We start from the raw sequence: 20,642 nt of genomic DNA on the forward strand, positions 1-20,642 counted from the left end.
GATAGCAGCAACAATAGCGCGATGGAAGTTTCCAGGATTGTATTTATAGCTAAAGAGTCAGAGCCAAACACAAATAGACTCAGTGCAGGTGCCAGCTTCATCCAGTTTCCTTCTTCTCTTTTTTTTTTTCACTCATTCCTAAATTCAGTTTGCTATGCTGCCATAATAATAATAATAATAATAATAATAATAATAATAAAAACAACTCTTAGTAGTTGTTTTCACAGCAAACTTGACTTGACTGATTTCTTAATTTGATTAAGTATTTCAGTAAATAACAATGGATGCTTTAAGTGAATGCATAGGAATGCATTCGTCCTCTGTGTTTTGCTCAGAATTATCAGTGATTAATAAAAAATACTTTTATCAAAAAGGGACAAAAACACCTGGAAAACATTCTTTGGGATGCTCCTAAAGTGATTCCTGTTCCATGTGATTTAAATAAATCGATCCGGATTCGATGCATTCTGTAGAAGGTGATTGTATCCACATACATGCATTTGAGAGTGAAACGAAGCAACTTGAAGCAGCTTAATGTAACTTTGCAACCCAGTAAAAGCTCAGGCAGTTCACATTTGGTTACAGATACAGACCATTTTACTGTAACTTTATGAGATAAATTCGTGCATAGTGGTGCAGGGAAAGTAAAATCGTACAGTTACTTCAAATTCAAATAACGTGCATTTGTCGGACAGTGGGAAATATTTGGATTTGATTTTCTTTTCGTTTTTAGTTTGGGTTTTTTTTGCATGGTTTGTTTTTCTTATTTTTGTTTTTATTCTTATTTTGCATGACTTCAGAGACAGACTGCTACATGCCAAGTGCACAGACGTAGATCCTTCCTGCCAGCAGCTGTTTGACTTTACAACTATTACTGTTCCCTACAAACTCAGTTCTTACTTGTTTTTAATGACATTTGTGCTGCACATCTTTGCTGCATTTTTTTTACATTCATTTTTACTGTCACATATTGTAAATAGTCTGTTGTTTTGGTCAATTTAAGCAACTAAAGTTGCACATTCCTTATTAATTTCAGTAACTGCACAGTATTTATACTGACATCTTTGTCAATCAACGGCCTTTGACTGATTGTCACTTTGCTGCTGTTGCAGAATAAAAGCTATTTCTTTTCTATTATATTCCGATTTGTTGAGGTTGTGTGTTTTTCATTTCTTTTGTTTAGCTTCACTCTGGAAGCCGTGAAACGCAGATTGTTTGGAACACTGGTGGAGCGTCACGCCAAAGGAAGGCGTGTTGCATTTCTTTAATGCAACACGCATGTAATTTTATTACACTTGTTACTCTTGTGTCACATCTATTCTTTGAGTTTTGTTGTTTGCTCTCTTGTTGTTAAGGGTTTTTTTTTGTTGGCCATATTCACCACTCTGCTGCCCTTGAATAAAATCCTAATGCAACCAATAACCTCCAGAAGTCACCTAATCCTATTAGGGTTAAAACATAACCCTTTATAACCATAACCCCAAGTTTAATCAGTTTAATCCATTGTCTTGAAAGTTGAGTCAACCAGGAAGTGCCCAACCAGCTCAAACTGAGTTTCGATGAAACTGGCAAACTATGAAGGAGGCAAAGATTGATTTTTTTGTTTGTTTGTTTTTTTCTTCTTCTTTACCCATCAGCGAGTTGGAATATGCAAAAAGCAAGTGCAACTCCTGCATTAACAATCTGACTTAGCAAAGCTTTAGTTTAGCTTTTTTGCTGTTAAAATTCAAACGTCAATTCTACAATTATTTTCTTCATCCAGACATGCAGTTTGATGATCGCATTAAGATTTTTACTGACTGTAAGCTTCAATCAACACTGAGTTAATACGTCAGAGCTTTATGGAATACTAAAGAACTGAAGGTCAGTGACGCAGCCCTCCACCTTTCTGTTGTTTATTTTGCTGAATAACTTCCTTGCCCATTGGCTCCACCTGCAAAATTCCCCTGACATCACCAGGAAGCAAAGCTAGGCCTTTTATAGGACTCCTCTCTGACTTCTTCCCACTCAACAACCAAACTGCTCTTACTGCTGCTGCAACAGACAAAACATCAACATCATGGATGCACTAGTTTCTGAATATCAGAACCGCCAAAGGATCAAGGAAGTTGAGAACTCCTTCGGTCCCTCAGCGCCGCAGCTTTTCACACCAGGTCGATTTCTGAAAGGAGAGGGCCCTCTGATGAAGCAGGGCCGCAAGAAGTGGGAGCAGAAAATGTTCTTCCTCTTCAACGATATCCTGGTGTACAGCAGCATCATCATGAACAACCGCTGGCACAAGAACCCCAAGATCATCCCGTTAAGTAAGTCACACACACCTCACTTCAGGAGTAAATTCAGACAGCAGCCAAACTGTTTATGGGTGCAGTGTGTTAAGATTGTACAATCATTGTGTCATTTCAGAGGACATCATGCTGGACGACATGGAGGACTTTGATGACGTGAAGCACCAGTGGCTGATCTGCACACCTTGCAAGTCCTTCCACGTATCGGCCTCCTCTGACGAGGAGAAGAAATCCTGGATGCAGCACATCGAGGCCTGCCAGCAAACCCTGCTGCAGGAGCCGGTCCTCCAAACAAAGACAACCTACGCCAAGTCCTGGATCCCCGACCGAGCCGCTCAGAAGTGCATGCGCTGCCTCGCCACGTTCACCGGCATCAACCGGCGACATCACTGCAGAAAGTGCGGCTTCGTGGTGTGCAACGCGTGCTCCAAGGGCCGGGCCCTCATCGAACACATCGACCCCAACAAACCGCTGAGGATCTGCAAAGCCTGCAACAAAATGAAGGATGACCAGACCTTCCGCCTGAGAGGAGACAGCTCCGGCTTGTGGGATGAAGCATCCAGTGATGAAGAGTGAACACTGAGCAATCTTCCTGTAGTAACCAAACTGTAGGCTGAAATTGAGGTGGTGTGACAGAAACCTAGTCATGTGTCCCCTTCCTGTGGAGAAAATGTAGCCAATATCATTCACATGATATTCAGAGAGAATCTGAAATCCTGGATGTGTGGAAGAGTTGAGCAGAGCAGAGCAGGTGAGGGAGAGGAAGGACACCTATCAGCCGATACCTGAGTTTAACATGAATGTGTTGATAAGACCTGCTGGACTGAAGGAGAGCAACGCAACCGCTACAGAGTGTTGGACTCTTGATGAAAATAAAAAAGCTGCTGTAGAAGACAGGAAGTCATAAAGTATTTGAAAAATAAAAAATATTGTAAGATATTTATAATATAAAGTGTTCTACTATTATGATTTAGTTTGATGTACTTAGTGCTGTATCGATGTTTATCACTGTGCTCAAACAGTAGAATCTTATATGAAGCTAAATGTCCTTTTGTTTCCAATCATATGTTGTTTTTGTTGATGTTTGCAACTTATTGCTGCAACTTTATTTATCAATAAAAATAAATGTCCAATAAATGTAAAGAGTTTGTGTTCAGAGTATTCTTTTCTACCAAAAGTTCCTCTTTCAACTATTAACCCCGTTCAATCAGATTCTGTCGATCAAGCAGCGACATGCTTCCTGTTTTAACTCTACAGTTTGAGTTTTTTCCAGGTGCAAACAGTGACTCACTTCGCTGCATGTTTTCTGATTCCAGGCATCAAATCTCCAGATTCAAATAGTTCCTTACATTCCTAGGAAGCCTGCAGGACTTTAGCGCAACGAAGCGCATGTTGCAACACACATGCCTTTAAAACATATAATAAACAATCATGAGCATGTGTAGGCCTGACGCGATAACAAGTTTTGCTGGACGATAAATTGTCCCAGAACTTATTGCAATAAACGATAGCATTGTTGTTTTGAGACCCTTTTCAGTTATATATGTAACAAAGGCATAAAAATGCAAGAACACATTCTCCAAGACCAATAAAATTTAAATTCCAATGAATATTTAAACACTGGAACCGGAAGATAATTTAAATATCCAAGATAAATAAACAAAACAACAGAAACAGCACATAAAATAAATTATGACTTTATTATTTATTTTATAAGCTGTTGTTGTTGTAAGCAAAATTATCTTTCGTAAAAAGGGATAGTTAAGACCAAAACACCAGACAGAAGACTTTTATCATTCAGCTTTTGGTAAAAAGAGAAAGAAAAGAGAAAAACGATAAATCAAGCAAATGAAAATTATTGAGTTTATTTTAATTTATCATGTGATTAATTGATACATGGATTATCGTGACAGGCCTAAACCTCTGTTTGTTTTAAATCTCAGATTTATGTAGATAATCTGCTACATTTTATGGACAATTATTTAGGTTGTTAAAATCATTTACAGATTTGCATCACAAAAGTTAGCATTGAGATGATGCTTTAAATAACCACCCTGTGTCTCTTGGGGTTTGTATCAATTCTCTAAACACATAGCTAAAATTAGGGTGATGGTAAGGAGGCTTGGCATCAGTACAGAAAAACAGCCTATAATGAGAATACAAAATGCACTTGTTTTGCTACTTTTGCATTGTTTCATTATCTTTTAAGCAATGCCTGTTTCAATATGTGTTGGAAACAAACTTCCTGGATGAAATAAAACAGTTTGCCATCTAAATCTGCCAGAGAATGATTCTGGGTTTATCTGTAAGAAAGATCAGAAATCTGTTGTTTTTCTTTCCTTTTGTCATTCATCAAACAGAAAAGCAAAGATTCTTTTCATATATTACACTTCCAAGAAGAGGCTTGAAGCATAGTTGTCTTGGTGCGTAAAAAGAACTGGAACCAGAACAAGAATCCGTGATGCACAGATAAGAAATGGCTAATCACTTTTGGATGTTTTTATTTTATTTATTTTATGATTGTTTTAGTTTTTTATGTAGATTGAAACAAGGAGGTTGGAAAGTTTTGAAAAATGCTTGACATCATGCAAAGCTTCTTTTTTTTTTAACATAAAGCAGATAAAAAAGCAATTTTCATCTTTTGAAATTTTGCAAACGTGCAGAGATGAGCCACGTAGCAAGCAACACTCAATTGTGTGGTTGTTTTATGGGACTGCAGGTGGAAATTAATATTGTGTTAAATCCGTATATTTACGACACTATTTCACTGCTAAAATGTGGATAAACCGATTCAATTCAACAATTAGCCGGAATCAGGCTTTTACCGTCAAGTTTGCTGTTTTTGTTGCTGCATAACTCTCTTTCTCGTCAGCTCCGCCTGCAAAATTCCCCTGACATCACCAGGAAGCAAAGCTAGGCCTTTTATAGGACTCCTCTCTCAAAGCTGGCAGCACACAACCAAACTGCTCTTACTGCTGCTGCAATAGACAAAACATCAACATCATGGAGACTCTGGTTTCTGATGACCATAACCGCCGAAGGATCGGGGAACTAGAGAAGTCCTTCCATCCATCACGGCTGCAGCTTTTCACACCAGGTCGATTTCTGAAAGGAGAGGGCCCCCTGATGAAGCAGGGCCGCAAGAAGTGGGAGCAGAAAATGTTCTTCCTCTTCAACGATATCCTGGTGTACAGCAGCATCATCATGAACAACCGCTGGCACAAGAACCCCAAGATCATCCCGTTAAGTAAGTCACACACACCTCAGTTCAGGAGTAAATTCAGACAGCAGCCAAACTGTTTATGGGTGCAGTGTGTTAAGATTGTACAAACATTGTGTCATTTCAGAGGACATCAAGCTGGACGACATGGAGGACTCTGACGACATGAAGCACCAGTGGCTGATCTGCACACCTCGCAAGTCCTTCCACGTGTCGGCCTCCTCCGACGAGGAGAAGAAAGCCTGGATGGAGCATTTCAATGCCCTGCTGCAGGACCAACCAGACCGCCTTTACGCCATTAACTGGATCCCCGATTGTGCTGCTCAGAAGTGCATGCGCTGCCTCACCACGTTCACCACGACCAACCGGCGACATCACTGCAGAAAGTGCGGCTTCGTGGTGTGCAACACGTGCTCCAAGGGTCGGGCCCTCATCGAACACATCGACCCCAACAAACCGCTAAGGATCTGCAAAGTCTGCAACAAAACGGAGGATGACCAGACCACACACTTGCCGAGAGGCAGCACTGATTCAGACAAAATATCCAGTGGTGATGAGTGAACATTGTCCAGTCCTCCAGCTTTAATCCCACTGTAGGTTGAAATTGACTTGGTGTGACAGAAACCTGAAGTCTAGTTGCGTGTCCCCCCTTCTTTAGAGAAAATGTGAGAAATAACAGAGAGCATCTAAAATCTGTGTTAGGAGAAGCATGTGTGGATTGGAAGAGTGGAACATGGAGGGAGAGATCAACATCAATAAGACAAGACTGGAGATCAGCAACACAACCGCTACACAACGCTGGACTCGATAAAAATAAAGAAGCTCCTGTAACACATGAAGTATTTAAAAAGTAAATGACATTATGAAAGTATTGTATATATATTTATCTATGTTTGTCACGTTTTCTATGTCAAATGTCTCCGTGACAATATTATGATATTGTTTTTGTTAATGTGCTTGTTGTAAAACCGCTGCTGCTATCAATAAAAATACATGTGCAGTAAATGTAAAGGGTTTCTGTTTCTTGTTATTTTTTATAAATTTTTCAATCGGTAATCCTATTGCATCAGAGTCAACTTGCAACTTGTTTACATCGTGCTTTCCTTTTGAATTTTATTTCACCCAGGTACAAATGCTTCTGCTGCATGTATTCTGATTCCTGGCATCAAACCTCCCAAATAGTGCCTTACTACATTCCTAGGAAGTCTGCATGACTTCAGCTCAATGAAGGGAAAGTTGCAACAGTGTCTTCAAAATTGAAGGCGCTGTCATTTCATATTTATGGAGAATAAAACAAGGTAGAAATGTATTGTTTTTAAAAATATAAATCAGACAAGTTCGTATTTGGATGCAGCCCATGGAAGGTGCCTAAAAATGGCACCTTCCATTTTTAGGGCTGCTTTAGGGCGGAGTCTTCTGAGACCAAAGTCAAACGAGTAGACACACCATACACCATATTTGCTCACCCATCCAAATGATCAGAATCACTTCCATGGTCACAGGTGTATTAAACTAAGAACCGAGGCCTGCAGATGTTGTTATGCAAATGTTATGAACATTTGTGAAAGAATGAATGGCTCTCAGTGAATTCCAGCATAGAACTGTGATAGGATGCCACCTGTCAAGAAAATTTCTCACTCCGAATTATTCCAGTCAACTGTCAGATGACATCGTGAAGAAAAAAACTTCACAATGTTTGTGAACGACAGCAACTCGGCGACGAAGCGGTAGACCATGCAAACTGATAGAGCGGGGTCAGCGGATGCTGAAGCGTATAGTGCGAAGAGGTCATGAAACAGATTTCCATGGATGAGCAGCTGCATCCAAGCCATACATCACAGAGAGCAATGCAAAACGTCTGATGCCGTCACTGGAGTCTAGAGCAGTGGAGGCGCGATCTCTGAATCACGCTTCTCCATCTGGCAATCTGATGGATGAGTCTGGGTTTGCCGGGACAACAATACTTGTCTGACCGCATTGTGCCAAGTGGGTTTATGGTGTGGTATTATTTTTCTTTGATGACACAACGAGATGTGAGTTTTTGCTAATGAGATTAAACTATATATAATTTTTAGTAGGTGGTCTACCAACACAAAACTGTCAGATGACTTACAACTCAGAAATAGTCCAAATAGTTTGGCTGTATTTTTTCTTTCTTTCCTATTTACGGAACGTTTCTGTTCTCCAGTGTGAACTGCACACGATGAAAGTGTCCCACATGCGCAGTAGAGGGCACAATAACGTCACACATATAGAACCACTCATAAAGAAGAATTAGTGCTCAGTTTGCGGAAGTAAACATGGATGCGAGCATAGCCTGCGATTTGTAAGTTGTTGTCCGACCGGAGCAAGTAACAATTTAGTCCTCATCATAGTCCGCCATGGTTGTTGTTTGTCTTCGCGCTCACGTGCTTTAGGGCGCAGAATAGTGACGTTTGTCGAGTATCAGTGACGTTCAGTTCGGATGAACTTCCTGGACGTTTGGTCGCATTTGAAACGGATACTTATCGGATACCCAAGTGGCCAGGGTCGCATTCGAAGAAAATCCGACCTGTCATAAAAAGATCAGATACAGGTCGCATTACATTAAAAAAATAAATAAATAAAATTGGAATTGGGTCATTTCATACGGAGCCCTCCAGGGGACATGGAACTTTTTCTCTTTTTTTGCGTTCCCTCACAAAACTTTTGCGTTCCCTTGCAATAATCTACTGATTAGTTATGCGGCATGATTGAATACTGTAAGGTTTTTCCATGTATGTTAATATCTCCTTGTGAAATATCTGAAATTTTATATCTTTTTCTTTAGTATAGAAAGGCACCACAAACCTAAGATATAAACAGAAACTTAAAAGTTTTATGAGGGAACGCAAAAGAAAAAAATTTCCCCATATCCCCTACAGGGCTCTGTAAGGACTGACACAGTCTTATAAAATACGGAATCGTTATTTATTGTGCAGTTAAGTGTTGCTGAAACATGGGAAATACTAAAATTAGCAAAACTGTCATGATGGACCGCAACGGGCCATTGCTGCACAGGTGATGATGTCAGAAAGGCAAATTCTTAAATATGTCTGAGTGTTTTGAATAGAACTTTGTGATTTGATTTTCTTGAATGAAAGAGGAAACAGAAGAACAACTGTGGAAAAGGGGGAAAAAAAATCACAGTCAGTCCACACACTGACTAAACCCACAGTCATTCTTTCCTCTGGCAGATTTAGATGGAAAATCTTCCAGGAAGTTTGATACCAAAAGATAATTTTTCGTTGTCTTTTATTATCAAAAGATAACAAAACAATGCAAGAGTAGCATAACGTAAACATGCGGTGAAGATAATGCTATTTTCTAAAATATTTTTGCATATTTTCACCAGTATTTATAGACTGTTTATGATCGCAAAGCTGATCTTTAGCTCCGCCCATCAGATTCTCTATCAGATTCAAGTCGGAGTCTCGTGTTTTCTTCTAACATTAACAGTTTAGCCAAATGTTAGCAAAATTAATTTAAACCTAAATCTACCGAGGGTCACTTGTCATTTTTTTGTCATATATGTGTTTAAAGGATTAATACATACCCCTTGTGTGTGTGTGGGTGTGTGCGTTTGTTTCTAATACCTTGTGAGGACCATTTTCGTGACATATACTACGTTGTGGGGGGACACTGCTCTTTGTGGGGCCCAAAGCCTAGTCCCCACAAGGGGAAACGCTGTTTTTGGGTCAGGGGTCAGATTTAGGACTAAGGTGTGAATTGAGTTTTGGTTAGGGTTAGGTATGTAATGGGTGGGGTTAGGGTGTAAGGGTAAGGTTTAGGCTGTAGAAATGAATAGAAGTCAATGGAAAGTCCCCGCAACGATAGCCCTGCAAACGCGCATGTGTGTATATATATTTATATATATCTATATAGATATACGTATATATATTGGGGGGTAGAGGTGTATGATTATATTATGGTTTGAAGGCACTGTATGTTGCAACATTCCCGGCACTGTTTGCATTTTTTATTTTTTTAGATTTAAAAATGAACGCATGCCACAGCACCTGAAACAATGTGCACAATTGAATCTGATGCAGTAGGATTAATAATTTAAAGAACTTTAGACAAAAATAAATAAAAAATAGTCTGAACGGAAACTCTTTACATTTACTGAACATTTATTTGTATTGACAAAGTTGCAGCAGTGGTTTGACAACAAGCTGCTTACCAGATAGCATGAACAAAAACAACATACAGTATGCTCACATAACAAAACACTACAGTTTGAGCACAATTATAAAATTATATATACATACATATATATTACAGTATTTTCATTATTTACTTTTCAAATACTTTATGACTTTCTGTCTTCTACAGCAGCTTTTTTATTTTCATCAAGAGTCCAACACTCTGTAGCGGTTGCGTTGCACTCCTTCAGTCCAGCAGGTCTTATCAACACATTCATGTTAAACTCAGGTATCGGCTGATAGGTGTCCTTCCTCTCCCTCACCTGCTCTGCTCTGCTCAACTCTTCCACACATCCAGGATTTCAGATTCTCTCTGAATATCATGTGAATGATATTGGCTACATTTTCTCCACAGGAAGGGGACACATGACTAGGTTTCTGTCACACCACCTCAATTTCAGCCTACAGTTTGGTTACTACAGGAGGATTGCTCAGTGTTCACTCTTCATCACTGGATGCTTCATCCCACAAGCCGGAGCTGTCTCCTCTCAGGCGGAAGGTCTGGTCATCCTTCGTTTTGTTGCAGGCTTTGCAGATCCTCAGCGGTTTGTTGGGGTCGATGTGTTCGATGAGGGCCCGGCCCTTGGAGCACGCGTTGCACACCACGAAGCCGCACTTTCTGCAGTGATGTCGCCAGTTGATTGTGGTGAACGTGGCGAGGCAGCGCATGCACTTCTGAGCGGCTCGGTCGGGGATCCAGGACTTGGCGTAGGTTGTCTTTGTTTGGAGGACCGGCTCCTGCAGCAGGGTTTGCTGGCAGGCCTCGATGTGCTGCATCCAGGATTTCTTCTCCTCGTCAGAGGAGGCCGATACGTGGAAGGACTTGCAAGGTGTGCAGATCAGCCACTGGTGCTTCACGTCATCAAAGTCCTCCATGTCGTCCAGCATGATGTCCTCTGAAATGACACAATGATTGTACAATCTTAACACACTGCACCCATAAACAGTTTGGCTGCTGTCTGAATTTACTCCTGAAGTGAGGTGTGTGTGACTTACTTAACGGGATGATCTTGGGGTTCTTGTGCCAGCGGTTGTTCATGATGATGCTGCTGTACACCAGGATATCGTTGAAGAGGAAGAACATTTTCTGCTCCCACTTCTTGCGGCCCTGCTTCATCAGAGGGCCCTCTCCTTTCAGAAATCGACCTGGTGTGAAAAGCTGCGGCGCTGAGGGACCGAAGGAGTTCTCAACTTCCTTGATCCTTTGGCGGTTCTGATATTCAGAAACCAGTAAATCCATGATGTTGATGTTTTGTCTGTTGCAGCAGCAGTAAGAGCAGTTTGGTTGTTGAGTGGCAAGAAGTCAGAGAGGAGTCCTATAAAAGGCCTAGCTTTGCTTCCTGGTGATGTCAGGGGAACTTCCTAGGTGGAGCTGACGAGTAAGGAATTTATGCAGCAACAAAAACAACAGAAAGGTGGAGGATGGCTTCAATATCCTTAATTTCTTTTGTATTTCATAAAACCTCAGTAAAAATCTTAATGTGACTTATTATTTAATTTAATTGGGTTTTATCTGATGGTACAATATACCAGATTTAGCAAAATGCAAATTTCCATTTGTAGTCCCATAAAACAAAAAAAACGCAGTATCGTGTTGTTTGCTAAAGATGTGAATAGTCGTTGGCTCATCTGGATATGTGTTTACAAAATTTCAAAAGATGAAAAATGCTTCCTTAATAAAGGGCTGAATCCAAATGCAACTTTTCAAATGTATATTTATGAAAACTTTTGAATGCTATAAGCTATTTTCTTTAAAATGTTCCAACCTTTTTGTTACCGTCTACGTAAAACTGAAATAATAATTCAAATATAATCATCTTAAATCCCAAGAGTTTCTAGCTGTTTGTTAGTCTCCGAGCTTCACTTTGTACTGGTTCCAATTCTTAACACGTATCAAGGAAAGTGTGCTTCGGCGACTTCCTGGAAGTAAAATATAAAAGCAAACTTTGGTTTTGAGTTGAGTTTGAGAGATGAAAAAGTAGAGAACAACTGTTAAAAAAAGAAAATCATCACAGTCAATTCACACACTGACCGTCCTTATGGTTAAATCCAGAATCATTCAGATTTAGATGGAAAATGATCTTAATTCAGCCAGGAAGTGTGTTTCTAACAGGTAGAAATAGACAATGAAAAGATCACACCACAATGCAAAAGTAGAAAACATTTTTTTTACCCCTCCAGGGGGTCTTTTGTGGGCTCTAGTGTCCCTTATATGACAGCGGGCTGACAGGAAACAGGGCAGGAGAGGGGGGAAGACATGCGGCAAATGTCGTCGAGTCCGGGAGTCGAACCCGCGACAGCCGCGTCGAGGACTGAAGGCCTCCAAATACGGGTCGCGCTAACCGCTACGCCACCACGGCACAGCCAAAAGTAGAAAACATTTGAAGAAATGCAATTTCATTAATGTTTTATTAAGGTGGCATGTTATACATACAAATTGTTATTGGCATACTAACATGTTTCTACTGACTGGAAACATACTAGCATACTTTGATTGCCCAGCCAAAGTCCAAATTTTAATCTAATCTGTGGAGGGGGCCTTCCTCAAAATTTTGGAGCTAATCAACAGAGATAAAATATCTGTCGCAACTCTCGGCCACAATAAGGGTTTAATTCATGTAAAGTCAATCATTTTCCCTTTGATTATTATTTATAACATGATGTTTTTGATGATGTATTTCTTTCAAATGCATGTTGTTTTTGGAGACAAACTTCCTGGACAAATTAAGATGAATTTCCATGTGAATCTGCCAGAGGTAAGGAAGGTCAAGGAAAACTCACTGATTTTCTATTTCATTATTCAATTATCAAACTCAAAACTGCAGATTCACACTTGTCTTGATGCTTTGAAGATTTGGAGCCAGTGCAAGAACGCTCTACTGAGAAATGGCCAGACATTCCTAGGATTTTAAGGCGATCTTAATCAACTGTTCTCCAGGCTTTCTGAATGTCTTTCTTTGCACTATGGCTTCTTTTACACACATTTTGCTTCCGAGCACCGACTACGCAGTCTGCTTTTACTGAAATGAGGAAACCTGATTAAGTGGAAGGAAAAAAAAAAAAGCTGTGAAAATGAGATGAAATATTCCTGGAATCACATTCTACAAGAACTAGAATGTTCTAGCACAATGTGCCGAGTTGCCTTACCGGTAACTAAACTTCTCAACTTCACAACTAAAACCTGTAAATCCTTCCCCCGCCATACTGGAAATGTGAGATCTGACAATGGATAACCAGAGAAAGACAAATTATTTGTCACTGCTCCAAAGTTTGATGGAGTTTGACAAACTGTAAAGTTTTTCATAATTGGTGACTGTTTTATGTTTTTATGGTGTAAACCACTTTGAACTGCCTTGTTGCTGAAATGTGCAACTAAAATAAACACCTGACTGGTGGCTTTGTGATTTACACCCAATTTAAATGAATGTGAATTTGCTTCCATGTTGTGATAAACCACTAACCGTGACTGGGGGGCCACTATAGAGTTGGAGGAGAAATGAGAGGAAAAAAGCAAAATAAAATAAAAAATTTATTATAAATTTTTTAGTACAAAATCACATCTATTTTTCCAGTCATTATATTTTGTCATGCTCATCTTTCCTTTTTGGCTGCCAGTCAAATTCATCAAGCTGCATCAGTCCTCAAGCTAGCATAGCTGAGTTTGACAATGAGGAACAAAACAAGTCTATGATTTTAACTAAAATGTTCAGATTCATCAAACTGTGATGATTTAAAAGTGTCTGCTGGAGCTCAAACATTTCATCCAGCTTTCACGTCGTCAAAAGGAGGAATAAAAATGACTGAAAGGCTTTCAAAAGGCCAGTCCCGCTTGCACGGCGGTTTATTTACAGAGTCTTTGAATGTCTCAGTGGTCCAGAGATTTTCCTTCCAGCACATCAAGCACAAAATGTAAAAAGGTTTTTGACAATTAAAAGACCAAGAGAACCAAAGAGGAAAGGAAAACAACAACAAAACCCCCTAAAGAACTCATCTACAACTAAAAGATGTGAGGCAGCATTTATGCTAAACGAATGTAATAATGATTGAATTGTGAATCAAAGCTAGGAAAAAAAATTCTAAAAGTTTATATTTGTTTGCATATTTTGTATCGTTGTCTGTTTGGAAACGGGTTCACCGGCCAGAAGCTAACGCAGTTTAGCCAACATGACTTTTCCAAGTCATAGAAAAGTTTTGGGGAAAAGTTTTTGCTCCAACACACCTGGATCAACTGATAACGAAACATTTATTTGATTCAGGCTGAACAAGTTATAAAACTCCAGGAATGGACACTATATGGTCTTTATGAGAGAAACTTTTACAGCCTGTGATGCAATAAAGTGGGATTGGGATTAAAATGAAATAAGCATTAAGCAGCTTTATGTAAAATTTATTAAATAATTTGTATAAAAAGCCCATTTTCTATTTTCAAGACGTCTGCTGCTTGTAGAAAACGTCTGTCTTTCATGCACTCTGAACTTCAGTGGCTTCAACAGATTTCAGATTAGATCCCAGTGAGCTGATTGGCTCGGCCACTTAAGTACCTTTATTGTCTTTCTCTGTAACCATTTGAGAGCTTCCTCAGATATTTCTATATGGTTTGTTTTCTACTTTTTGTCCATTCTCATTCTGCACAATGTGTCTCTTCTTCATCAGTGGAGTCTTATGCAGTGAATGTGTCTAGAAACCATGGTGGCAGCTACTTATTAATGTAACTTTTGGGTTATGATGTGTGGATAGTTTGGCATGTGTGGATTGGACCTTTAGAAATAGATTTTCTGAGAAACTGTTGATTTGTTTAATACTTACTTTCGCATTAAAAATTGTTTTACATCTCTTGAAGGAATTGGTGGGACGTTCCCCGTTCTTTCCCCCCCCTTGGTGGCGCCACAGCTGTAGTGTTTTCCATATATTTAAATTATGCAACTGAGACAACAATAATAGTGTGTACTGTTAGTACTTAAAGTAAATTAACTAACTTAATTAAGTAAATTAATTTGCTTAAATTTATAAGGATGTAAGAAGGATGGGTCGGAAATGACGCTGATCTAAAACAAAGCTCTTTGTCCGTCTGTCATATCCTCTGTGTTTTCTTTAATGCCGTGACATTTGAGAACCGTTCCAGTGAGGCAACATAATGATGAGCTGACTAAAGGATCAAAAACTAGCAGCAGCGGGGCGTGGCTTGATTCCTGTCACCTGTGGTTCACCTGTTTTTAATCTGATAAGAGAGACTAAAGATAGCAGGACTGAAAAGAGGAGAAGCTCAGAGGAGAGTCAAGAAAAACACAGTGAGGCCTTTTACCAGAATCAGATAGACATAGTAGATCTTTCAATCTTAAGAGTATACATGACCTTGAGCAGGCCATTAAACGAAAACACTGCAAAAAACACGCAAACCGGGGATTTTTGGTCTAGTTTCTGGTGCAAATATCTTATCTTCAAATAAGACTAACTTACAAGTAACTTTTCAGCGAGATACAGGAGCTTGTTTAATGTAAATAAATCCTTAATTTTGTCTTGTGATGAGTCTTGTGATTAATTTCTGACTTGTTGACTTAAAACAAACTCTTGTAGCTTGCTGAAAAGTTGTTTGCAGGTTAGTTTTTTTCATTTTTTCAAGTGCACCAAGATATCTGTACTAGAAACTAGAGAAACATACTCGGTAAGATTTTGTGTTTTTGCAGTGCACTGTGCTCAGAATAAAAACTTGAGTACATATTGCAAATTTAAGAGAAAATGATGCACATGATGAACATACACTATAATTGCGAATCAAATGTTTACTGGAGCACTTTATGCTCTTGGATGTTTTCATGTGTTGTCCACTTTCTTGGCCGAACTTTCCGGATGCATTTAAAGACTCCCAGCACCAAAACTCCTCTTGAGTAGTTTAATTGTCTAAGTAATTACACGGGGATTGAAAAACTTAATTTAATTGCCTCCAACTGTTACAATTTTTTCACTACTTTGGGCACAGAAAGCCCAAAATCATAAAAATAAACTAACATTCTTGGTTAAAATGAGATAAAATTTAAAAATGTTGGGAGTTATATACGTGTTTAAGTGTGTAATTTGTGTATTTTATTGCTCCTGTTGTGTTTTGGTGAGTTCTAACTTTCGTTGAAAGTATTCTGAGAAAAACAAAAGCTTAACTTTGTATTCTCTACCCGGCGTAAAATTTCAGTCCCCAAGAAGTTTGGAAACAAAAAATATAAAGACAAAAGAGAGATATGACCGTTTGGCACCAGGAAGTTGGTTAGTGCAGAACTTTAGCCAACGATGATGGAGACGGGAACAGTCAAAGTTTTTTTCTCAGTTCGTTTCAACCTAGAACTATCAGAGCGATCAACCTTGGAAGGTAAACTGGAACAACTGGTGCTTTCCTGGCATGTAATTGGGTTAATCAGCCAAGATGATCGCTTTCCAAAAGCACCGGGATCTTATTTGATAACACAGTGACTGATGCATATTTTGTGGCTGCGGGAAGAGGAAACTGGCTTCCCAAAAAAACATTAAGACATTCCCGAAAACAACAAACTTTTACCTGCGGGTAAAAGTTTACAACAAACTTACCTGCTGTGTTGCTGCTGTGGCTTTCAGACAGAAACCGGAACAATAACAAACTGATCAGGAAAGAATGCATCAGGTGTGAGGGTAAAATGTCTGAGTTGCTTATTGAGAAGGGGGAAAACATGGAAATGTACCTGAAATGAGTGTAAACCAAAGGTGGGGACGCGCGTCACATGACTTGGACTCGAGTCATTAAAATCAAGACTTGAGACTTGACTTATATAATGTGGTATAATTTTGCTAGAAAACAAATCAAAATCCTGTAATTTTGCTATCCTTCAGAAATTGCTGTAAAAGTACAAAATTGTACAATTGTTTAAAATGTGACGCTGCAGCGTTTGAAAGACTTCATGATGCTGTGCGCTAAAAGCAATGTTTCCAGGCCCTAGTAGATCCACCACACTCACCGTGAGATGTTTTTCAGTGTATCTGACCTCTGTTTGTCGCTAGACAGCTGACTCATCGTCTCACAAAGCCCAAAGGTTTCAGTGTTTATCATTCTGTGCTTGAGATAACCAGACCAAAAAAAGACTTTTCCTTCATCTGGTGGTGGTACGGAAACATGGCGGCCCAAAGAAAACCGAAGTCAGCTACGGTTACCGCTCCAGATGTTTCAAATGTTTTAATTACTGCTCCAGACTTTGATATCCACCCATTAGGGAAGTCGATATTTTCTTTCAGCATCTGCCTTCCTTGAATAGCTTGATAGCCTTCCCATTTTGAAGAGTGGGCAGACTGCCACGGATGCCAGTAGGTGTTTGCTTTTGCGGTTACTGTAAACTACAATAACAAACTTGTGAACAAAGAGAATGCCTGGTGAATAGGTCGGGATGGTTGAAAGAGGTAAACAAGACTGCCACCAGCGGGGCGGGGTTTGATTCCTGTAACACAGATTTATTTTTAGCCTTCACGAAGCTGTGAAGATGAGAGAGATTACAGAAATAGGTTCATTGTTGTTACAAGGCCCATACCGCTTATCTGGATCAGAGAAGCAAAAGCCCTTTACATACCTGCTGTTGTTTGGATAACAATTTCGATGCTCACATGTAAAGAGGTTTAGGGAGGTTTTCTGATCTGTTGTTGTCAGGTGAAAGCACTGGCCCAGATCCTGCTCTGGGTTTTCCTGGCTACTTTCCAGCCTGCAGGGTTTTTGGTTCCTGCCAGTAAAACACCTGAATAAAACCCTTTCGGAGAAACTTGCTGCATCAGATTAGGAACGCTTCTGAAAAACTCCTGTCAGCAAGTTTCTTCGAGTTTCTCTGACTGACGCTCTCCCGGCCCGGTTTGAGTGTGTGACCATGTCTCAGTAGTTGTGCCGTGCTGCTCTTGTTTTAAGACGTTCACTGAAATGCAGCTCTCTGTGATGTTCAAAGCTCATGACACCATTTCATAATCTTATTCTATTTAACTTCTCTACAGCTTGCTTCCTGTATTCACTGATGATGCACCGCCGCGCCACAATTATGCACTACTTTGATCCACTGAGATATATATGCTAAATATCTGTGGTTATATATCATAAAATGTATAACATTTCAAAGGTAAGTAAATACTTTAGCAAAGCAAAGAGTTGAGGTACAGAGCTAACCAGCCCGCAGTCACCTAAAAAAAAAAAAATCAAAGTGAAAAAACTTTTCAGTTACATGATATCCAAAACAATAAATCATATAACCAAAACTGGTTTTATGCAATAGTTTTGAGAACTGGTCAATAATATAATGTAAGAAAAAAGTAAGAATAATGCAAAAAAAAAAGTGCAGGAAAATATGACATTTCCGATCCATTTAACAGTAATAGTATTAAAATTTAAAATCTTCTCTTGTAGGTAGGCCTGTCACGATAACAAATTTTGCTGAGCGATTAATTGTCTCAAAAATTATTGCAATAAATAATAGTATTGTTTGAAGACCTTTTTACACTGATTTAATGGAAATGACGTAACAATGCATGCAATTTCTTGCCAAAGATAGATACACTTTGTTTTCAAAAGAATATTTAACACTGGAGCTGATAAACAAAATAAACAAAACAACCAAAAATAAAATGGATTCTCAGTCTCCATTAATACAAAATGTACTAGAATAAAAACTAAACATAAAGCCAAAGTGGAAATAAATACTGCATTCAACCAAAAGAGTGCAGATTATGAAGTCTGTATATTATGTTGCCCTTCAGTAATAATTAGATTTAAATAGAGAAGATGGGCACATCGACTACCTGATGCAATAGTTCACACTACACGATATTTTGCCCCGATTTTCCCCTTATCACAATCTTAGAACGGTGGTCTTTCTAAGATTGTCACTTGCAATTTCGTAACTGTTCATCCTGTAGTGTGTGGTGTGTTACGGTAGATCATCGTTGCCTCTCCGATCCAAATCAGGAGTTTCCCCGACTGGGAGCTTTAACGCAGCCTGTTGAATGTGGCAGAAAGCGTGGATTCTCCTCCCTGTTTTTTGAGGGGAAATTACGGAGGGGAATCCCAAACAGCTGACACGACAACCGGAAGTCCAGCGGACATTGGAGATGATATGTGGAAACAACATTAATGTTTATTCAACATGCAAAGAATATAGAAATGAGGGGAGGAGTTGGAGCGAAATTGCTACCGCAGTTGATAAACCAGGTGTAGGAGCCATATACATTTTTGGAACTTAATACAAAGCGTTATTTTGTGTTTACGTGAGTTTAATTTTTTACTCTGCTGTTTGAAAAGGATAAGCATCTGTAATTGTATTGTGCTTAAGCTTATTGGTGCCTTTTGATTGGTTAGTGACTAATTAGTTTATGAAAGTACTTGCTCATTGTAGAAGTCTGGCACCTTGAGAGTAACAGTCTTTTTTTTGATCGTCACTTTCTATTTGTTTTGAATCTGTTTGTTATTTTTATTTTCTTTTAAGTTCAGTAAAGACTTAATGATGACCGTCGGATTCAAGACCTCTTTTTTTTTATTTTTAGAAATGTATCACGTACGAAAGAGCTTCAAGGGGCTAGACTAGTGAGAGATGTCGCACTTATATCAAGTCAAAAGACTTTCTCATGGGAGGACTTTTTCAAGACTAAGTCAAAACGAAAAGAGGACTTACAGACGAACGGAGATTCAATTCAGTTGAAGGAAACAACGGAGTTGAAGTAATAAAATCCGTAAGTACAACGTTATCAAGGGCGACAGAAGCTTGGTTGCTAAGCTAAGTTGCCAGCACATGTCAACAGATAAATCCCGTGATCTACAGATGGCTCAATGACGTATAAGGATTTCCACCAGGCTAAAATAAAAATGTTAAAAATATGTATACCCATTGCAATTGCTAGAACATTTGAAATGTTGAGCACATATAAATCATAATTTCACTTTAAAATTATGCCTTTTCAGAGGTTTTTTATCAATATGATTTGGCTTTGGTCTTAAAAGTGTCATGTTGTGCGACCGTGATTTATCTTAAAATAAGATATATTCCATGATGTATTAAACATTTGTTTTATAAGTTTCCATTTATTTAAGGTGTTTAGAAATAAAGTTTATAAATTTCTTTACTTTTTTCTGGAAATTATGACATTTTTTCCCCCCAAAAAACTGTAAAATTCCATTTATAACAGACTTGACCACTATTTTTCTTCACCATTTCATCAAACTGTGATAAAATATATATATATATACCATTCACTTGAGAATACTGTCTTAGTGATTCATATTTCTGCTCCAGAAACTAGATATTATTTTTTAAATTTAATAGAGTTGCTTCGTTAAGTGGTCGCACCACATGATGTATGGTCGCACCAAATGACTCATATAATAAATGTAGACCAATAAACAGGTCAAAATCTTTTTATTGCATACAAATATAATAACATCCAGTAACAGTTACAAAAACAAGTTTTTTGTGTTCTTTTGTGTCTAAAATTGGTGTCTAAATTAAACACACCAATTTAATTTACATAAAAATACAGGCAGTAATAAACAACTTTGTAACATTTCAAACATTGCAAACATGCTTCTTTCAAATCTAAAAGATTTCAATGAACTTCAGACTATCATGTTACTGCTGGAGACTATAAAGTCTATTTGAACAAAGAGAAATGCTTATTTTCAAGCATTTGTAAACCTTTCCCAGTCTTGGATGTTCAACCTGGAACTCCGTGATGTTGCTGGCTCAGGTTCTGAAATGACAGCGTGTACATCTTTCTTGTAGTAAAAGATTACATCTGGAGTTCGTGGCCAGGTGAACATGTTCTTGCCATCAGACTGCTGCATGGTGCTCACTTGGACCTCTTCTCCTACATCTTGAAGTACCTGGCCCACATATGGTACCTCATCATAGCTCACAATCACAAACTTGCCACTTA

At 38.8% G+C, this 20,642-nt stretch overlaps 3 protein-coding genes across 3 annotated transcripts; 2 read left to right on the plus strand and 1 right to left on the minus strand.

The window, feature by feature from the left end:
* Window positions 1-1,986: 1,986 nt before the first annotated feature.
* LOC114160424 (pleckstrin homology domain-containing family F member 1-like) lies at window positions 1,987-3,428 on the plus strand. The gene is made up of 2 exons (XM_028043020.1): window positions 1,987-2,303; window positions 2,404-3,428. Exons 1-2 carry the CDS (start codon window positions 2,060-2,062, stop codon window positions 2,859-2,861), a joined length of 702 nt encoding a protein of 233 aa, XP_027898821.1. The 5' UTR covers window positions 1,987-2,059; the 3' UTR covers window positions 2,862-3,428.
* A 1,790-nt stretch (window positions 3,429-5,218) lies between these two features.
* On the plus strand, window positions 5,219-6,349 carry LOC114160425 (pleckstrin homology domain-containing family F member 2-like). The gene is made up of 2 exons (XM_028043022.1): window positions 5,219-5,532; window positions 5,633-6,349. The coding sequence occupies exons 1-2, from the start codon at window positions 5,289-5,291 to the stop codon at window positions 6,064-6,066; spliced, it is 678 nt and encodes a 225-aa protein (XP_027898823.1). The 5' UTR covers window positions 5,219-5,288; the 3' UTR covers window positions 6,067-6,349.
* A 3,474-nt stretch (window positions 6,350-9,823) lies between these two features.
* LOC114159405 (pleckstrin homology domain-containing family F member 1-like) lies at window positions 9,824-11,031 on the minus strand. The gene is made up of 2 exons (XM_028041356.1): window positions 10,725-11,031; window positions 9,824-10,624 (listed from the first exon to the last, which is right to left on the minus strand). Exons 1-2 carry the CDS (start codon window positions 10,966-10,968, stop codon window positions 10,167-10,169), a joined length of 702 nt encoding a protein of 233 aa, XP_027897157.1. The 5' UTR covers window positions 10,969-11,031; the 3' UTR covers window positions 9,824-10,166.
* Window positions 11,032-20,642: the final 9,611 nt, after the last annotated feature.

Source organism: Xiphophorus couchianus, chromosome 16 (assembly GCF_001444195.1).
Source record: "Xiphophorus couchianus chromosome 16, X_couchianus-1.0, whole genome shotgun sequence".
In the NCBI taxonomy this organism is placed as follows: Eukaryota; Metazoa; Chordata; class Actinopteri; order Cyprinodontiformes; family Poeciliidae; genus Xiphophorus; species Xiphophorus couchianus.

Bases quoted from the DNA above. Each gene is read 5' to 3' on its own strand.
- LOC114160424 (XM_028043020.1), top strand. From the start codon at position 2,060: ATGGATGCACTAGTTTCTGAATATCAGAACCGCCAAAGGATCAAGGAA. The intron at 2,304-2,403 runs GTAAGTCACACA...GTGTCATTTCAG, and splicing joins CCCCAAGATCATCCCGTTAA to AGGACATCATGCTGGACGAC.
- LOC114160425 (XM_028043022.1), top strand. From the start codon at position 5,289: ATGGAGACTCTGGTTTCTGATGACCATAACCGCCGAAGGATCGGGGAA. The intron at 5,533-5,632 runs GTAAGTCACACA...GTGTCATTTCAG, and splicing joins CCCCAAGATCATCCCGTTAA to AGGACATCAAGCTGGACGAC.
- LOC114159405 (XM_028041356.1), bottom strand. From the start codon at position 10,968: ATGGATTTACTGGTTTCTGAATATCAGAACCGCCAAAGGATCAAGGAA. The intron at 10,625-10,724 runs GTAAGTCACACA...GTGTCATTTCAG, and splicing joins CCCCAAGATCATCCCGTTAA to AGGACATCATGCTGGACGAC.